Source organism: Orycteropus afer, unplaced genomic scaffold (genome assembly GCF_000298275.1).
Source record: "Orycteropus afer afer isolate SDZICR_OR568_19922 unplaced genomic scaffold, OryAfe1.0 scaffold00829, whole genome shotgun sequence".
NCBI classification, from domain to species: domain Eukaryota; kingdom Metazoa; phylum Chordata; class Mammalia; order Tubulidentata; family Orycteropodidae; genus Orycteropus; species Orycteropus afer.
The window spans coordinates 480,425-496,877 of record NW_006922416.1 but is presented as its reverse complement, the minus strand read 5'-3'; the positions used below and the strand labels follow the sequence as shown (position 1 = coordinate 496,877).

At 53.4% G+C, this 16,453-nt stretch overlaps 1 protein-coding gene across 1 annotated transcript in view; it reads left to right on the top strand.

The window, feature by feature from the left end:
• Window positions 1-15,974: 15,974 nt before the first annotated feature.
• The window catches only part of TANGO2 (transport and golgi organization 2 homolog), a 46,891-nt gene continuing 46,412 nt past the window's right edge, over window positions 15,975-16,453 (top strand). The window contains exon 1 of the mRNA XM_007957960.2: window positions 15,975-16,030. Within this exon, the coding sequence (XP_007956151.1) occupies window positions 15,975-16,030 (56 nt within the window). The remainder of the gene's footprint in view (window positions 16,031-16,453) is intronic.

Below are 16,453 nucleotides of genomic sequence, written 5' to 3'. Positions count from 1 at the left end.
GACACAGTTATGGGAGCAAGTGGTGGCAGATGCAGACAGTCTGTGATGCCTGTTAGCCCTCGGGGGAGATGAGGCTGGTGTTCCAGAGGCTTCTGGGGCACAGAAGAAGGTGTCCTGGAAAGGGCAGGGGGTGGGATGGGGGATAACACTTCTCTAGCCTCAACCACTCCCTAGTAACCCTGCCATCTGTCCCACTCCCTGTCCCAGCCCCTGACCTGGCTGAGATAAGTAAGTGATCACGGGGTCTACCCCACCTCTAGCCAGCTTCTTCCCCAACTGGGTTGGCCTCTGAGATGGGGGCTGAGGACTAGGGAGACAGGCCTTCCCACGGCTGAGAGGTCTGGTTCACCGTGCAGAGAGCCCTTGGCCCTTGTACTTGGTTCTTCTGAGCCAGACCAACATCTGAGCCTAATGAATGGGGGCTGACCACCTACTGACTAAGCCTCATGAGGGCTGATGTAATCTATCATGGCAACATGGTAAGGCTGATAGTGCCCTGAACAGGGCGACTCCTGGAGCTTCACGGTCGGTGCCCATGCATGGGAGAGGGCGTTGCGTCCCTCCTTGGGACGCGGAAGCTCTGCGCTGTGACTCCTCCCAGACATCACCCAATGCATCTCTTCATTTGTATCCTTTTCGGCTTACTACAGTAAATCTGGAGTAAGTATGGTATTGTTTTATTGGTGGTGGTGGTTGCCATTGAGTCAATTTCAACTCATGGTGACGTCATGGGTGCAGAGCAGAGCTGCCACAGGGTTTCCAAGGTTGTGACCCTTTGGAAGCAAGTCTCCAGGCCTGTCTTCTGAGGCACCTCTGGGCGGGTTCAGACGGCCAGTCTTTCAGCCAGCAGTTCCGCGCCTGAACTTCTGCACCATCCAGGGGCTCCTCGGGTGTGGTGCACTCTCTGTAAGTTCTGCGAGTCATTCCAGGGAATTAACAAACCCACAGGGGCTGGCATTTGCCAGCCTGGCAGTCTGAAGGAGGGTGTCCTTCTAATGTGTGACCTCTGACTCAGCTCTGGGTGGCTGGGGCTGTGAGAGAGAGTGGCATGAGTGGCTGTTGACAAGGATGGAGAGCTGGGAAGGTGACGAGTGGGTCTGTTCCCACACTTTGGGAATCTGAGTCATTCTGATGTTGACCACACAGTCAGCAGTGACAGTGGGACTTGGGCCACTGTGCGCCTGGCCTAGAGCAGCGCCCCTCAGCCACACCCCTGCAGCCAACTCTGCACTCTCTTCAGAGTGCCCCCGACCCGTCTTTGCCAGATCCACCTCCCTGCCTGTCTGCATTGTTTCTTTGCTGTGCTTTTCTTAGGTGAGATTTTTTAGTGGAATTTGAGCTTGATTCTAGAGTCTCGTTCTTCTTAAAAAGGCCGTTTATCCCGTGCTCACTGGCTGTCAGGACGAAAGCCCAGTTGGTTCCTCTGTGCAGTTGGAGGGAGGAGGTGGGCCCAAACCCACAGAGGGCACTTAGCAGGCGGAGCAGGCTTGGAGTCAGGGTAGCAGATGGGCTGAATGCCTGGCGAGCGGCCAGCTCTCACAGCCAGAATCGTTTGCTGAGAATCACTTGTGCCGAACCCAGGCTCTTCCTTCCTGGTTTGCAGAATTACCAGGTTGTTAGACCAGGGAAACACAGGAAGCATTGAGTCGTGGTTTTGGAAAGACTTTTTGCTGGTTTCTTGAAGAGAGCAGAAAGCCCTTGACTGTGATTTGAGGGACCCTTCTCTGTTCATTCATCCCTCGTGAGTCCTTCTGGCAGGCGTCCGGGGGGCCCAGGGACTCCAAGGTGCACAGGAACACTCGGGGTGTTTCCTTCTGTGTCAGCGCTGAGGCTTGTGGGGACCATTCTCCCCTCACCTGATGGGTTTTGGAGGAGGCCATGCCCAAGTCGTGAGCCAGTCTCTTCCTGCCCTGACTGGATTGGGGTGCTGCAGGAGGGCAGCCCAGTTGCACAGAGGCACAGCTGGGTGGATCCAGGTGTGTGGAGGGGCTTGGCCTCTGGCTGGTGGTGGGCAGCTAAAAATGGAGCATCCCTGCAGCCCGAGGGGCTCCCATGGGGGTCTGGGGTCATCCTGTTGCATGTGGTAAGCAGGGACTTTCCCTTTCACAGGACAGTGAACTTAGTACATCTCAAAAATGGACACAGCTGCCCACACATCCCTTACGTCCATGTGTTAAGTGCTGGCCAGGTTCCATTGAAGCCCCTGCCCTCGCAGAGCTCCCTGGGTGCAGGCTGGGCTGTCCTGCAGAGGCTGTGGCACACGGTTGCCCTTGTACAACCACATGTTCCCTTTTGCGAGCATTTTAGTGCTCTTTTAACCAGGGTTTTGGTCATAAACAGTTGCATTGAAAGAAAAATAGATATTGGCTATAATACACAGTCACAGAAAAACATTCTGCACAGTTCTTTAGAGTGGGTGTTGTCTTCATCCCCAAAGGGACACAGCTGAGTCCTGGGGGTGGGTCCTCAGACTGCAGGGGCTGCCGGCCATTGGAGCCACGCACCTGGCATCCTGGTCAGCTCTGTGGGTAGGGCCTCGGTGCTTGGTGGGACGATGGTAAAGGATGATTGTGAGTCAGTGTAAACCTAGCCTGGCCAGGCCATCTGCAGGTCAGAGGAAAGTCTGGCAGTGGGACCTTCCCTGCCCGGGATGGCTCCCTGGAAGAGAAATCCTGGTGTAACGACCTGGAGCAGGCTGTGCCTTCACCTGTGTGTGGAGATGGCGGTGTTGACCCTGCAGGAGCACAGTGAGGGTATTGTCAAGGGGTCCCCAAGACCGGCCTCGTGCTCAGTAATTGCCTAGAAGGGCTCACAGAACTCAGCCAAGCTCTTGTGCTATGGCTATGGATTATTACAGCAGAAGGATACAGGTTAAAATCAGCAATGGAAGAGGCCCAAGGAGTGGAGCTGAGAGAGACTAGGCACGAGCGCCCAGTTGTCCTCTTGCGGTGCAATCGTGGACAGTGCTTACTTCCCCCAGCCGTGATGGGGGGCAACACGCAACATGTACAAAGCATTGCCAGCCGGGGATCCTCAGTGCAGCACTGGCGTCCGGGGATTTTATTGTGGGTCAGCTGATGGCCCGTGGGACTGACCTTAGTCGTCAGCCCTTCCAGAGGTCAAACTGATGCCACATGGCCCAAGTGTGTCCCCTGCCCCAACCCCACCCTGGAATCACACTGTTAGCATAGACTCTCTGGTCCAGGGCCCAAGGCCCCCAGCTAGACATGGACACTGGTCAGGCAGGACATTCCACAGGTTTAGGGGCTGTCTCCCCAAAACTGGGAAAGGGCCAGACCTTTCTTTGCAATGTGCAAGATGTGGACAACCTAGACCTGCTGACTTTACCCTTTATTGCACAAATGGCTGCCCTAGATCTGACTCGCCCCTAGATGGGGTGGACTTGGGTTGATGGAGACCACCCCAGAGAACTGGTGCTTCCTCAGTCCTTGTAACCGAGGGTGGGGGCTCAGTGAAGCCACAGGCTGGGTGCTGGTGAGCAGTGTGGGTGAGGGGAGGGCACATCCACTCACACACACCTGTGGGCCCGAGTCACAGTCCTGGGGTTGGAAACTTCAACATGGTTTCGGTCCGTTCTGAATGCCTTTGGAGGACCTGTGATTTTGTGGCTGCAACCTTCTTGCTCTCAGGTGGGATTTAATGCTGGCCCATATCCATTTCTCTACATATCTGCGTAGGTTTTTAAAAGAGATGTAACTTAGTATCTTTGTTATATAGTACTGCTATAACAAATATACTACAAGTGGGTGGCTTCGATGAACAGAAATTTATTTTCTCATGGTTTAGGAGGCTAGGGGTCAGAGTTCTAGAGGAAGGCTCTCTGTCTCTTTCACCTTCTCTTGTTCTCTGGAGATCTCCACATGGCATTGGTCTTCCACTGCACAGTGCTAGTCCTCTCCTTTTATATCTCAAAAGTGATTGGCTTAATTATACAACTATGAGATCAGAAGAACTAGATGGTGCCCAGCTACCACTGTCAGGGGTAGATCTATGTAGAAGATCCTGGGTAGAATGGGAGAACAATGTGGAACAAAACTCAAAATCATTTGGAAAAAAAAAAGGGGGAGCAGGGGACCAGGTTTGCTGATCTCTTAGAGCCTGGTGGAACCACTGAGACTATGGCCCCTAGCTGCCCTTCAGGTCAGGAATTGAACCCATTTCTGTGGCTTCCAGCCAAACAAAAGACAAGCATATGAGGTGAACATTAATACTAGGTAGATACACTCCTTGGAGAGAACAATCATGGGAGAATAGAAGGGCTGTGTATGCACAGGGAGACAGCTCAGGGGGCAGGAGTGCATAGAGGGAAGGATACAGGGAAGAGGTCACTATTGGGGAGGAAGTGGGAGGGGAGTTGTTGCATTGTGGTAAATTGTAGTTAATGTCATGAGACAAAGTGTGTGTGAACTGCTGTATGGAAAATGAATTTGCTCTGTTAATTTTCACCCAAATCATAAATAGGGGGAAAAGAAAAGATTACAGCCTCAGGGAGGGGCAAGGGATTGGCTTAAAACACACCCTACATTGATGTGGCCTCATTAACATAACAAAGAAAACCCTTTCCCAAATGGGATTATATCTGCAGATGTTGAATGAGTTGGAATTTGCAGCTCCTACACACATGTACATACATGCACATTTTATATATATATATATATATATATATAAAATTGTGATTTGGGTGAAAGTTTACGGAGCAAATTCATTTTCCTTTCAGTAGTTGTACACATTTAGTTTCATGACATTGACTGCAATCCCCATAATGTAACAGCTCTCTTCCCACTTCTTCCCTGTTGTTACCTTTTCCCTGCGTCCTCCTTTCCTATCATTCCTGCCCTCTAGCTATCTCCCTGTGCAAATACTACCCTTCTGATCTCCCATGGTTGATTGTTCCAAGGAGTGTACCTACCTGGTGTAAATGTTCTCCTTATATGCCTGTCTGTTGTTTGGCTGGAAGTTAAGAGAGTGAGTTCAATTCCAGACCTAAAGGGTGACTAGGGGCCATAGTCTCAGGGGTTTCACCAGTCTCTATCAGACTAGTAAGCCTGGCCTTTTTTTATGATTTTGAGTTTTGTTGCACATTGTTCTCCCTGTCTCTCCAGGATCTCCTGCATTGATCCCTTTTCTGGTGGTTGACAATGGTGGCTGGGCACCATCTAGTTCTTTAGGTCTCATGGTACAAAAAGGATATGGAGGTGACATCCAGCCTTCTCTAACCTAACAAAGGGGGACACAGAATCACCACCAGCAGCCTAAGGCTTATTCCTATGGGGCCAAACATGCCACCACTCTCCAAAGCTCTTTACCAATTCTGACACCAACCATCCCTCCCACAGCACTCATTATTCTGACAGCAGATATCCCTCCCATGGCACTCACTAATTCTCTGCTGGGTTCGATAATTCATTGCAATGGTCACACAGAACTCAGAGACAATACTCAAGATTATGGGACTTATTAGGGAAGGAACAGTTTACAATTCAGGTTGAGGAACACCCTCAGGATACAGTTCTTCCATCAGGACAGTCTCCCCTGTGCTCACCTCTCTGGCCCCTGGCCTCTGCCCTGCTGGGGCAAGTGTTACGAAGTTCTCCGAGCTCTGCGGATAGGTACACATAAGTGCATCCCACTCTGCCAGCAAGCCTCCTGCCCAAGGGCACTCAGCTTTCTCGCTCCTTGGGCTGGAAAGCCCATCACTGTCATGTGCCTCTTGGTTCCACTGCTGCCGTCTTTTGGTGGGCATCTCTCAGCCTGGCATCTCTCAGTCAGGCGTCTCACTGCCAGACGTCTCTCTGCCAAGGAGGTCCAGCACGGGGATCTTGGGTCCAAGGGTGTGCTCTACTTTACCTTCATCTCTTCTCCCTTGATGGCAGAAGCCTCATTTTAAGCCTGGCAGTGACAAAACTAACCAATCCCAACATCAGAGTACTACACACCTTATTTGCATGGTCCCACTCAGTAATCTTGTGGGAGTTATAAAGACTATGGCTAGAAAAGCTATACCAAGTAATTCACTAGACCACATATGGCTGGGGGTTCACATGTCCACTAGTCCCTTGGACTAATTGCTTCCATGTGTCTTTGATTTTCTTCATCCTTCTTTGCTCCAGATGAGATCAGTTGTTGCATCTAGATGGCCAGTTATAAGCTTTTTACTTTTTTTTTTTAATTTTTGTGATTTGAGTAGTTCACAGAGCAAATTCATTTTCCCTACAACAATTCATACGCTTTTTGTTTCATGACATTGACTGCAATTCCCCGCAATATAACAGCTCTCTTCCCACTTCCTCCCTGAAGTTACCTCTTCCGTGTGTCCTTCTTTCCTATGCATTCCTGCCCCTGAGCTATCTCCCTGTGCAAATACTGTTCTTCTGTTCTCCCGTGATTGATCATTCTAAGGAGTGGATCTATCTGATGTAAATGTTCACCCTATATGCTTGCCTATTCTTTGGCTGGAAGCCATGGGAGTGAGTTTAATTCCAGACCTGAAGGGTAACTAGGGGCCATGATATCGGGGATCTCACCAGGCTCTATCAGGACAGTAAACCTGGTCTTTTTTATGAATTTGAGTTTTGTTCCACATTGTTCTACTCTGTCCAGGATCTCCTGCATTAATCCCTTTCTGAGTAGTTGAAAATGGTAGCTGGGCACCATCAAGTTCTTCTGGTCTCACGGTCATATAGGCTGAGGTTCACATGGTCCACTAGTCCTTGGACTGATTGTATCTATGTGTCTTTGGTCTTCATTCTTCTTTGCTCCAGACGAGGAGAGACCCATCGTTGCATCTAGATGGCCGCTTGCAAGCTTTTAAGACCCCAGTTGCTACTCACCAAAGTAAGATATAGAACAGTATTTTTGTGTAGTATGTTATGCCAGTTGAGCTTGATGTCCCCCTCGACCATGGTCACAAGCCTACAGGTCCAACAACTTGCTCCCTCAGGGTGGTTGGCTGTGACTAAGAAGTTATCATAACTTTGCCCCCTTTTGTTCTGTTTACATGGATGTTCTGTGATAGCACATACAAATACGTGTGTAGAGATACTGTCTTCCAACCTTATATATATATCCGAAAACCAAACTCACTGCCACTGAGTTGACTCCGACTCACAGTGACCCCCATTGGGTTTCCAAGGCAGTAAATGTTTATAGAAGTAGATTGCCTTATCTTCCTTCTGTGGTGTGGCTGGTGGGTTTGAACCACCAACCTTCTGGTTAGCAGTCAAATGCCTTAGGCACTGTGCCACCAGAGCTCCTTAACCTTCCATATAAAAACTAAAACTCACTGCTGTCGAGTCGGATCTGGCTCTGTGTTAGGCTGGGTTCTCTAGAAAAGCAAAACCTGTAAAGCTTATGTTTATATAGAGAAAGAGAATTTTATCTTAGGAAAATGGCTCACACACTTATAGAAGCTGGCAAGTCCCAAGTTCTTGGGTCAAACATCAAGGTGGAGGCTTTTCCCAACTCACGTAGCTGCAGGGCTGACGAGTTCAAGGTTGGCAGGTGGTATACCAGCTGTTGACTCCAACGAATGACGAATCCAAGATCTCCAGGCCAAATTGTGGGTTGTTCGCTCACAGATAGTTGTAGGCGGCACAACAAGATCCCGATCCACAGAGGAGTGTCTCTTTTTCCCAGATGTCCATAAATATATTAGAAACAGGCCACACCCCTAGGGAAACTCTTCAAATGATTGGCTGCTCAAAGCATATACATCTGATCTCATCATGGGAATAACCCACATCACAACTACTTAAACCACTCAGAATTGTGGTCCAGCCGAGTTGACACACAACTCCAACTATCACAGATTCATAGCGACCCCTCCTTGTGTTTCCAAAGTGGTATGTCTCTGGAAGTAGATCGCCCAATCTTTCTTCCAAAGAGTGGCTAGTGAGTTTGAACTGCCAGCCTTCTGGTTAGCAGTCAAAATGCCTTAGGCACTACATCACTGGAGGTCATGGGTTTATTCCCTTTTGCCTAGACATTCATGCCTAATCATTCAGGAACTTCTGGTGGCATAGTGCCTAAGACATTTGACTGCTAACCAGAAGGCTGGCCATTCAAACCCACCAGCCACTCCTCAGAAGGAAGGTTGGGCGATCTACTTCCATAGTGATACCGCCTCGGAAACCCAAGGAGGGGTCACTGTGAGTTGGATCCAGCAGTGAGTTTGGTTTTATTTTTTCACCTGATCATTCAGCCTGTCTACCTATTTATCTACCCATAGATTACTGCTTGTTATTACTGATAATGTAGTGTTGTATATGTAAAAGCACATATTTTTTGGGAACATAATTCAACCATGGCATTTGGCACTGTTCACAGTGGTCAACATTTTAAACAATAACTTGGTTGTGGCAGAGACTGGCTGGTTGTCATGGGAAGTGAATTGGAATCCCAGGTTAAGGAGTGTGGAGTGCTAAGGAAGCCTGGGGAGTGGGAAGGTGAGGATGCTCCCGTGTGGTGCTCACAGAAGCTCACGGTGACTGCCACTGCTATCCTCAGGGCCTCCTGGTTTGGCAGAGCAGGCCCAGGCCACAGTCAAACCCTTTGGGCACCTCATGGTGAGCACATAATGAAGCTGCTACAAGATGTAAAAAAGCTTATCATTTGGAAAGGAGCTCTGGTGGCGCAGTGCCTAAGGCGTTTGGCTGCTAACCCGAAGGTTGGTGGTTCAAACCCACCAGCCATTCTGTGGAAGGAAGATGGGGCAATCTACTTCCATAAAGTTTACCGCCTTGGAAACCTAATGGGGGTTGCTATGAATCAGCATTGACTCGATGGCAGTGGGTTTGTGTGGAAGTGGGCCTGTGTCTGGGCTAAAAGGTGTTGCTGGCTGTGCTGCACCACGGCGGGGCTGCAACATGGTGCTTGTCAGGACATTGGGTCAATGTCAGGACATTTGGTCAACTCTCAGTCCTCGCCCTCTTGAGTGTCGGCCTGCCCCAACTGCCCCACGCACGACCTTCCTGCTCTCAGCCTGGGCCACCGATTTGGGGTCTTCTATCTGGCGTGCCTGGCTGAGGCATGGCTGGACTTCCGTGTCATGTCACTTGTCTTTGAAACGGATGCCTGAGTGGGACCTCATGCGGACACAGTGATGTTTTCATCAAGGCCCAGAAGGAGCCAGCTCCCCCTCACTTGCTTTCCTAGGGGATACTCCTCACCCTGAGGAGGGCTGGAGGCCCCTGCCCTTGGGGGAACAGTGAGGCCAGCTTCCAAGTGTTTCTGTGACGTGGCTTGGTGGAACACCTGTGCATCTTCCAGGACAACACAGAGCTGAGTATACTGGCTGGCTGGGAGGCGGCAGGGAGGGTTGTGGGTCTGCGATACCCACCTGGCCCCAGCACCCCACCTGTGCCCACTCTGGAGACCCAGGTGGCAGGTCATCCTCTTACCACCCTTTCCCTCATGTCCAACCAGCAGTCAGTCCCCTGTGGTTTGGGACACCTCCACGTGCCCTATGAGGGCCCATCCTTCTAGGTCTCTGCTGGGATCTCAGATGCTGCCTGTGTCCTCTGAGTGAGACGTTCTGTGAAGGACCTGGCCTGAGGAGTCCATTCCTCAACTGGATTCTCCTGCCCCAGCGCACTGAGTCCTAGCTGCCTCTGTGTCCATGTCTGGCCTGCTCAGAGACCCAGATTCCGCAGTACCGGCTTCGGGTGGCTAGGCCGTGTGGATGGGGCTGTGTGATTAGTGACTCCAGGTGGCCTTCCCTGCCCGCTGTCCCTTCTGCTGAGCTTTGCACCTAAGAAGTCTGCACGGGGCCACCATCTAACCAGGGTCAGGAAGCCGGGATTGCGGATCACCACTGTGGCCTCTCTGCCTGCTGGCTGGCAGGTAGCACCCGTGCGTGCAGGACTCAGAGGTGGCCCCCTTGCCACTGAAGAAATAGATTGGCATTCTGCAGATGCTCCGATGCCACAAGGTGTCCCCCCCAATGGCTGCCGACACCCCACAGCTTCAGTGGGCGGCCAAAGCCAATGGGAGGGCCCTGGCTCCAAGGACCCTCTTTCTTGCCCTCAAACTCTGGCTTCCCTGATTCGGGGGAGACCCCCGATCCCTTCAGGGCTCTGCTTGCTCCCTGGGCTTGCTCAGGCTCCTGCGGGCCTACTCCCACCTGTCTTCCTTACTGAGCCAGGGTGGGGTGGCGACAGGCAGGGTGGAACGTCACTGCTCACTCCAGCATGCTGCCCTTGCCTACACCTTTTACCAACTCGTGTCTTTTGGGGCAAGTTCCTGATGTAGATGCCACATAGCAAGGTCAGGCCTCAGTCCACCTGGCATCATGGTACCTGTTGAAGCTCCTCCAAGTCTCCCTTCTGCTTTGCCAGCTGTGGAGGCGGTGGGAAGCAGAGAGGCGTACTTTCCTGGGCAACCCTGCATGACGGCCAGGCAGGTTTGGCGCACTCAGAGCAGGGCACCCAGCGTGTGCCAGCCTGGCCTGTGCCCAGTCCCACATTGTGCTACTGGGAAGACAGGGTTCTGTCCTGGGCTGGCTTTCACAGCCCTTGTCAGCAGCAAGCCAGGAGGGTGGGTCTCCTTACCCAGTGAGCAGGCATCAGGGATGTTCCGTAGCGGGCCAGCAGGGGCACGCTGGGAGGAGGGGCCTGTACCCACAGGTACTTGCCAGCAGTTTGCTGAGGTTGGGAGCCTCAGGGAAGAGGGGTGAGGTGGTGGGAGATGAAGCTAGGAAGGTGAGAGGGCTGGTGCGCGGCCAGAACTGGGTGGAGGGGCCAGAGGGCAGCGGGCCTGGCTCGAGTGGGGGGCGAGGGACTGGAGAGAAAGGCAGTTCCTGATGGTCCCCTCCCCAGGGGCTGGCTTTCCTCTGGTCCTTCCCTCCCAATGACTGCGTCTTCGTCAAGGCTGCAGCGCTGGGCTCCGGGCCCACACCTCTGGTGCACATCAGTGGCTCTGTGTGAGACTGTAGGCTTGCAGTGGTAGCCACCTCTTGGACCATGGAGCCTGCCCCATGCCACTGTCCCCAGGGCTGGTGCTGCTGCCCTCCTAAGCCCAGGCCTGATCCCGGGGACAGCTTCTGCAGCCAGGTGGGGGGCACTTTGCACTGTCCCCAGGGCTGGTGCTGCTGCCCCCCCCAAGCCCGGGCCTGCTTGAGGAGACAGCTTCTGCAGCCAGGTGCGGGGGCACTTTGCATCTCACACATGAGTGTCAGTGGCCAGGGCTGTCCCCCAGCCAGTGGCCTTGCTCGGTGACCAGGCATGTGACTGGGCGAGTGCTATAGCAGGGCAGAGGCCAAGTGGGTGATGGTCTTCTCCTCTGACATCCCCAAGGCAGTGCTGTCCCATAAGGGACAGTGCTCCACCATGGCGGGCCTTGCGGCAGACCAGGGGCTCCAGGGCAGTGGGATTCCAGCCGGGACTGACTGCCAGGGCTTCCTCCCGCTGACCTCAGGTGGCCTGGTTGCTACAGATTGTGTCAGCTGGGCTCGAGTGGGGTCCTCACGTCCTTCCTGGAGCGTGGCCATCGAGGAAGGACCAGCCGTCCCGCACTGTTTCTTCTAGGCTGGGTGCTGGGATTTCCTGTCAGCTGCCCCAGACCTGGCGGGGGGCATGGGGGGCCGGTGAGCCTAGATAGGCCAATGCTCTGGACAGGGGCAGCCTGTGCTCAGCTTCCCTTTCTGGGTCTCTGCTTTCCCTGAGCTGTTGGTCAAACTCCATATGCTCTCATCAGCTGTCTGCTGCTGTTAGGGTGTTTTCAAGCGTTTTGAGTTGTTTACTGAGAGAGTTGGTCGAATAACCTGCTGACCATTATTGGAGTCATAAGTCACCCCTGGGATGGTAGCCCACACTGGGCACTGCCGGGGCACCCAGGGGTGGGGACTCAGCCTGCTCCTGTCATTCTGGTCTCCTGGTACCTATCACGGACCCAAAGCGGGGTGAGGGCCCGGGGGCAGGGACTGGGGAAAAGGACTGTCACCGCTGGCTTCTCTGTTTGAACTGGTGGCGGTGGGGGCACTGTCTCAGTCATCGGGTGCTGCGGTAACAGAAGCACCCCACGTGCATGGCCTCAGCAAACAGAAGTTTATTCTCTTCCAGTTTAGAAATCTGGATTCAGCACCAGGTCTGGGGGAGGCCTTCTCTCTGTTGGCTCTGCAGGACAGTCCTTGTCTCTCCGGAGCTTCTGCTCCTGGGTAGGCTTCATGTCCTTGGTATCTCCCTCTCTCCCCATCACTTGTTTAATCTCTTTTATATCTCAAAAGAGATTAATTCAAGACACACCCTACGCTAATCCTGCTTCATTCACATAACAAAAAAAAATCGGTTCCCAAATGGGATTATAGACATAGATATAGAAACCACTGCCATAGATTAGATTTGGACTCAAAGGGCAGAGTAGAATTGCCTCATACGGTTTCCAAGGCTGTAAATCTTTGTAGAAATAGACTGCCTCATCTTTCTCCCATGGAGTGGCTGGTGGGTTTGAACTGCCATCCTTTTGGTTAGCAGCCAAATGCCTTAACCACTGCACCACCAGATCTTCTTAAACATAGGTGTAGAGGTTGTTGTTTTTGTTGCTGTTATGAGCCGTCAAGTCAGTCCCGACTCTTAGCGACCCCTCCTTGGGTTTCTGAGAGAGTAGATTGCCCAACCTTCCTTCTGAGGAGTGGCTGGTGGGTTTGAACCACCAGCCTTCTGGTTAGCAGTCAAGTACTTTAGGCACTATGCTACCAGAGCTCCTGGCATAGAGGTTAGGATTTATAATACCTGACTTGACGGCATATAACAACAACATTGTTTGGGGACACAGTTTGATCTGTAACAGGCAAGAAGGACCACTCAGACTGCCACATTCCGTGCAGTAGCCAGTGCCCCGGTGGCCGTAGCCCGGGCAGAGTTGGCACAGCCCTTCTGTATCGGCATACTCCTGGGAGCCTGTCCTGTCTTCCTGTTCCATCTACCAGCATTGCCTTTGGCGCCAGGTCCTGCGAGAGGCGGTGGCCAGCAGCCTTTCTTGTGGAGTCACACATCCCTTAGCACTCTGGGCTCCTGCGGGCAGTGTGCATCACCGTGGAGACACCTTACCTAGGCAGGCGTTGTTCCCAACTGGGAAAGGTTGGACAAAGGTTGGTCCACTGAGCTCTTTGCTGGACATGTGCCCAGGGGGCCCGACATTGAGTGATGTGCGGGAGGGACAGCGGATGGTCCCATGGATAAGCATTGGGCTCAGTGTGTCCTGAACCAGTGCTGAGCCCCTCTGGGGCTGGCTGGGCCTGGGTCCCACAGTAGTCCTAGGCCAGGGAGAGACGTTCATCAGCAGGCAGCAGCAGAATGTAGAGTGAATTATTCACATCCTCTCCCGCTTCCTTAGGACCAGTGCGTGGGGAGAGGGTTCCGATGGCCATGGATACAGTGGCGTTGCTCGTGGGAAAGCCTGCTCTTCTTTCCATTCTGAGCTGCAGACCATGTCCACGGTGTCAGCTGCAAGCTTCAGCCCTCCTTGACCTTCTCTGGTGGGCAGTGGCCTGGAAGCCGAGTGGCCAGTAGCCCTGTTGTGGGGTCTCGGTTTGGCAGGGTGCAGCCAGGCCAGGCTGGCTGTTCTTCACTCAGCATAGGTGGCAGCCTGTGGAGGCCTTGCTGTCCCCAGTCTGCTGCCCGCCACTCTTACCCATGAGGAGGCTTTTTGGGACCTTTGCCAAGATGGTGATGAGGTCCCTGCCCAATGTTCCAGCCTCCCTGTCCTGTGTGGCCACTCCAAGGCCAGAGGGGAGAGTTGGCAATAGCGGTCATGGCCCAAGTAAAGATGGCATCTTGCCCCCACCTTCTGCCCCCAGCAAGGGATGTGACTCACACCAGATCACAGGTGTGCCTCCTCTTGGGGCATGTACCTAGGCCATACTCTAACAGAAACCGTGTGCTTAATATCCAAGGACAAAGTCACTGCACAGGGCCTGTTTCGGTTCTCTAGTGACACTCTAACAGAAAATACCACAAGTGGGTGGTCTTAATAAACAGGGATTTATTTATTCTCTTACAGTTTAGGAGACTAGAAGTCCAAATTCAAAGTGCCCAGCTTTCGGGGCTGGGTGAAGGTCCCTCAACCTTGGGCTTAAGCTCTACCTCTTGCTCCCAGCCGGCTGGAGCTGGAGGCGTCTCTTCACGCAGGCACCTGCTGGCTGCTGAGGCTGACAAACCCAAGATCAACAAATAAAATGCACAGTCCCACGACTGCCAAACAACACAGCAGGCCACTAGTTCAAGCCCAGAGACAGTCCCAAGATGGGCAGGAAACATAGCAGGCTTCTGAATGAAGACTTGGCTACATGCAGGGTCCAAGTGTGCCAAAGGGCTCAAGACCATTCCCAAAGCTGCTCTCTATATATGGGAAGCAGACCCCCTCCCTAAAGCAGCTACTCAGCCGCTCCAGTAGATTCCACCGTGGAGTTTTATTACCAGTCTCATCATGGAGAGCTGCCCAGCCACTCAAAACCAGGCCCAACCAAGTTGACACATAATCTTAACTACCACAGGGCCCAGGGTGGGCCTGGCTGCAGCCCGCCTCAGCCAACCACCCCCTTCCTCCTCTGTCACCTCCTCCTCCACCCCTCCTTTGGGGAAGAAAATAGTACTCAAACCCTCCCCAACCACTGGGTGCCCCATGCTGGCACACAGCCCCGCCCAAGCCCCAGGGTGCCCCATGCTGGTACGTGGACCCTTCCCAACCATGAAGCCCGGAGCTGGTGCACTTGGAACTCAGTGGACTCCTCCAGCCACACATACACACACGTACACGCAAGCCCACAATACACATAGAGATGTGTACACACAGCACATGTTGTTCGTGAACACACACTTACGTGTGCACACAGGCCTCAGCTGATTCTTGCACACCTTTAACCCCGCTCCTCACTGGGTTCTGTCTCCCCACAGAATTTGAACAGCTTCTTTGGTCTTGTCCTTCCTGGCTGCCAGGCACTGGTCCTGCATGGAGCGGAGTCAGCACCCCCCACACATGGTTTCCAAGACCTTCCGTCTCTGATCTGGGCTCTCACCAGGTGGTGGGAAGTGCTGCTGGGTCCTGAAGTTCTAGGGCAGAGTCTGTAGAGAAGGGGTTCTCTGAACCCACCCTCGCCCAGTACCCAAGAGCATTTCTGTGGAACCTAGATGTGGCCTTTTACAGTGCTAACCCTTGCCTGCATCCCTGCTCACTGACTTAGCATGCATAAAGCCCTCCAGGTCCCCAAGTTGTGCCTCAGCCACCATGGGGCTGAGGGCGTGTTTGCAGCAGGGACTGCATGGATGCGGGCTGCAGAGCAGCCCAAGGTGAGTTACGTGGCTCCTTGTGGGGCTAAGGTCTGAGGCAAGGGTGGCCTATGGTGGTTTTCAGGCTGAGGTTGGCGCTATGGCCAGGGGAAAGTGGTCTGGATGCTGGCACGGAACCAGCTGTGTAGCAGCCTGGGCATGGCGGAGTGGGGGCGTATTGCCTCAGTGGCAGGGCTGTGCTCGTGGGGTTGTTGTCACTGCCCCTGCCCCTGTAGTGCCTACTTGCTGGTTGTGGTCAGGGCCAGTGGGTGCCAGGGAGGCGATTCTACCCATTGCCAGACAGCGTCATGGGTGAGGCGGCTCTGTTCCGTGCCGGAATTGCTGGTTTGGGTGGGAGTGGTGTTGGTGAGGCAGCTTGGTTCACTGCTGGAATTATGGGTTTGGGCAGCAGTTATCCTTTTCAGATAGAGCAAGGAGGCTTGGTTTCTCTCTTGTGCCAGCCAAGACTGTAGAGCCCTGGGGGGCTGTTCTATATGGTGCCAGCAAGTGCCGCAGGTGTATAGACATGGAGTTTCCTGTGTCCAGCGAGTGCTGCAAGCTTCTCTGTGGTTTGTTCGGGGTCAGGGACTGTTGCGGGCTCGAGGAGGCAGGTCTGTCATCTGCTGCTCACTGAATTCGTTTTCCCTTTTCCCGCAGACCGTGTAACCGTGGGAGGCAGCCCCTAAGCGACCCATGTGTATCATCTTCTTTAAGTTTGATCCTCGCCCTGTTTCCAAAAATGCGTACAGGTAACCCCAACTCGTGTCTGCCCCCTCCCCCAGTCCTTTGTGCTATTGTCCGTCAGCACAGCCGAGTTGCCATTGCCGGGGGTGGAGTGGGGTGTCGAGCTGCTGGGTTCCGCCTGTTATAGCCAAATGAAAGAGTGAGCACTCTGGGTGCGGGCACGGAGCCAGTCCCTCAGCAGCCTGGGCATGGGAGGGACCCCGTCCCCCAGCAGTGGCACCGCACTCTCCAGTCATTCGTACTCAATGGTGGGGGGAGGACAGGCCAGAGAGCAGGGGCCGTGCCTGCGATGACAGCTGAGCCCTGGCTGCAGGTGACGAGGATCTGGAAGGCCTGGCCCTGCCTTTCTTGGGCGGACATCATTCCAGCATGGGGCACTGTCCGGTTGTCTCAGTGGCAGGGACCCTGAGTGATATACAGGGGTGTGA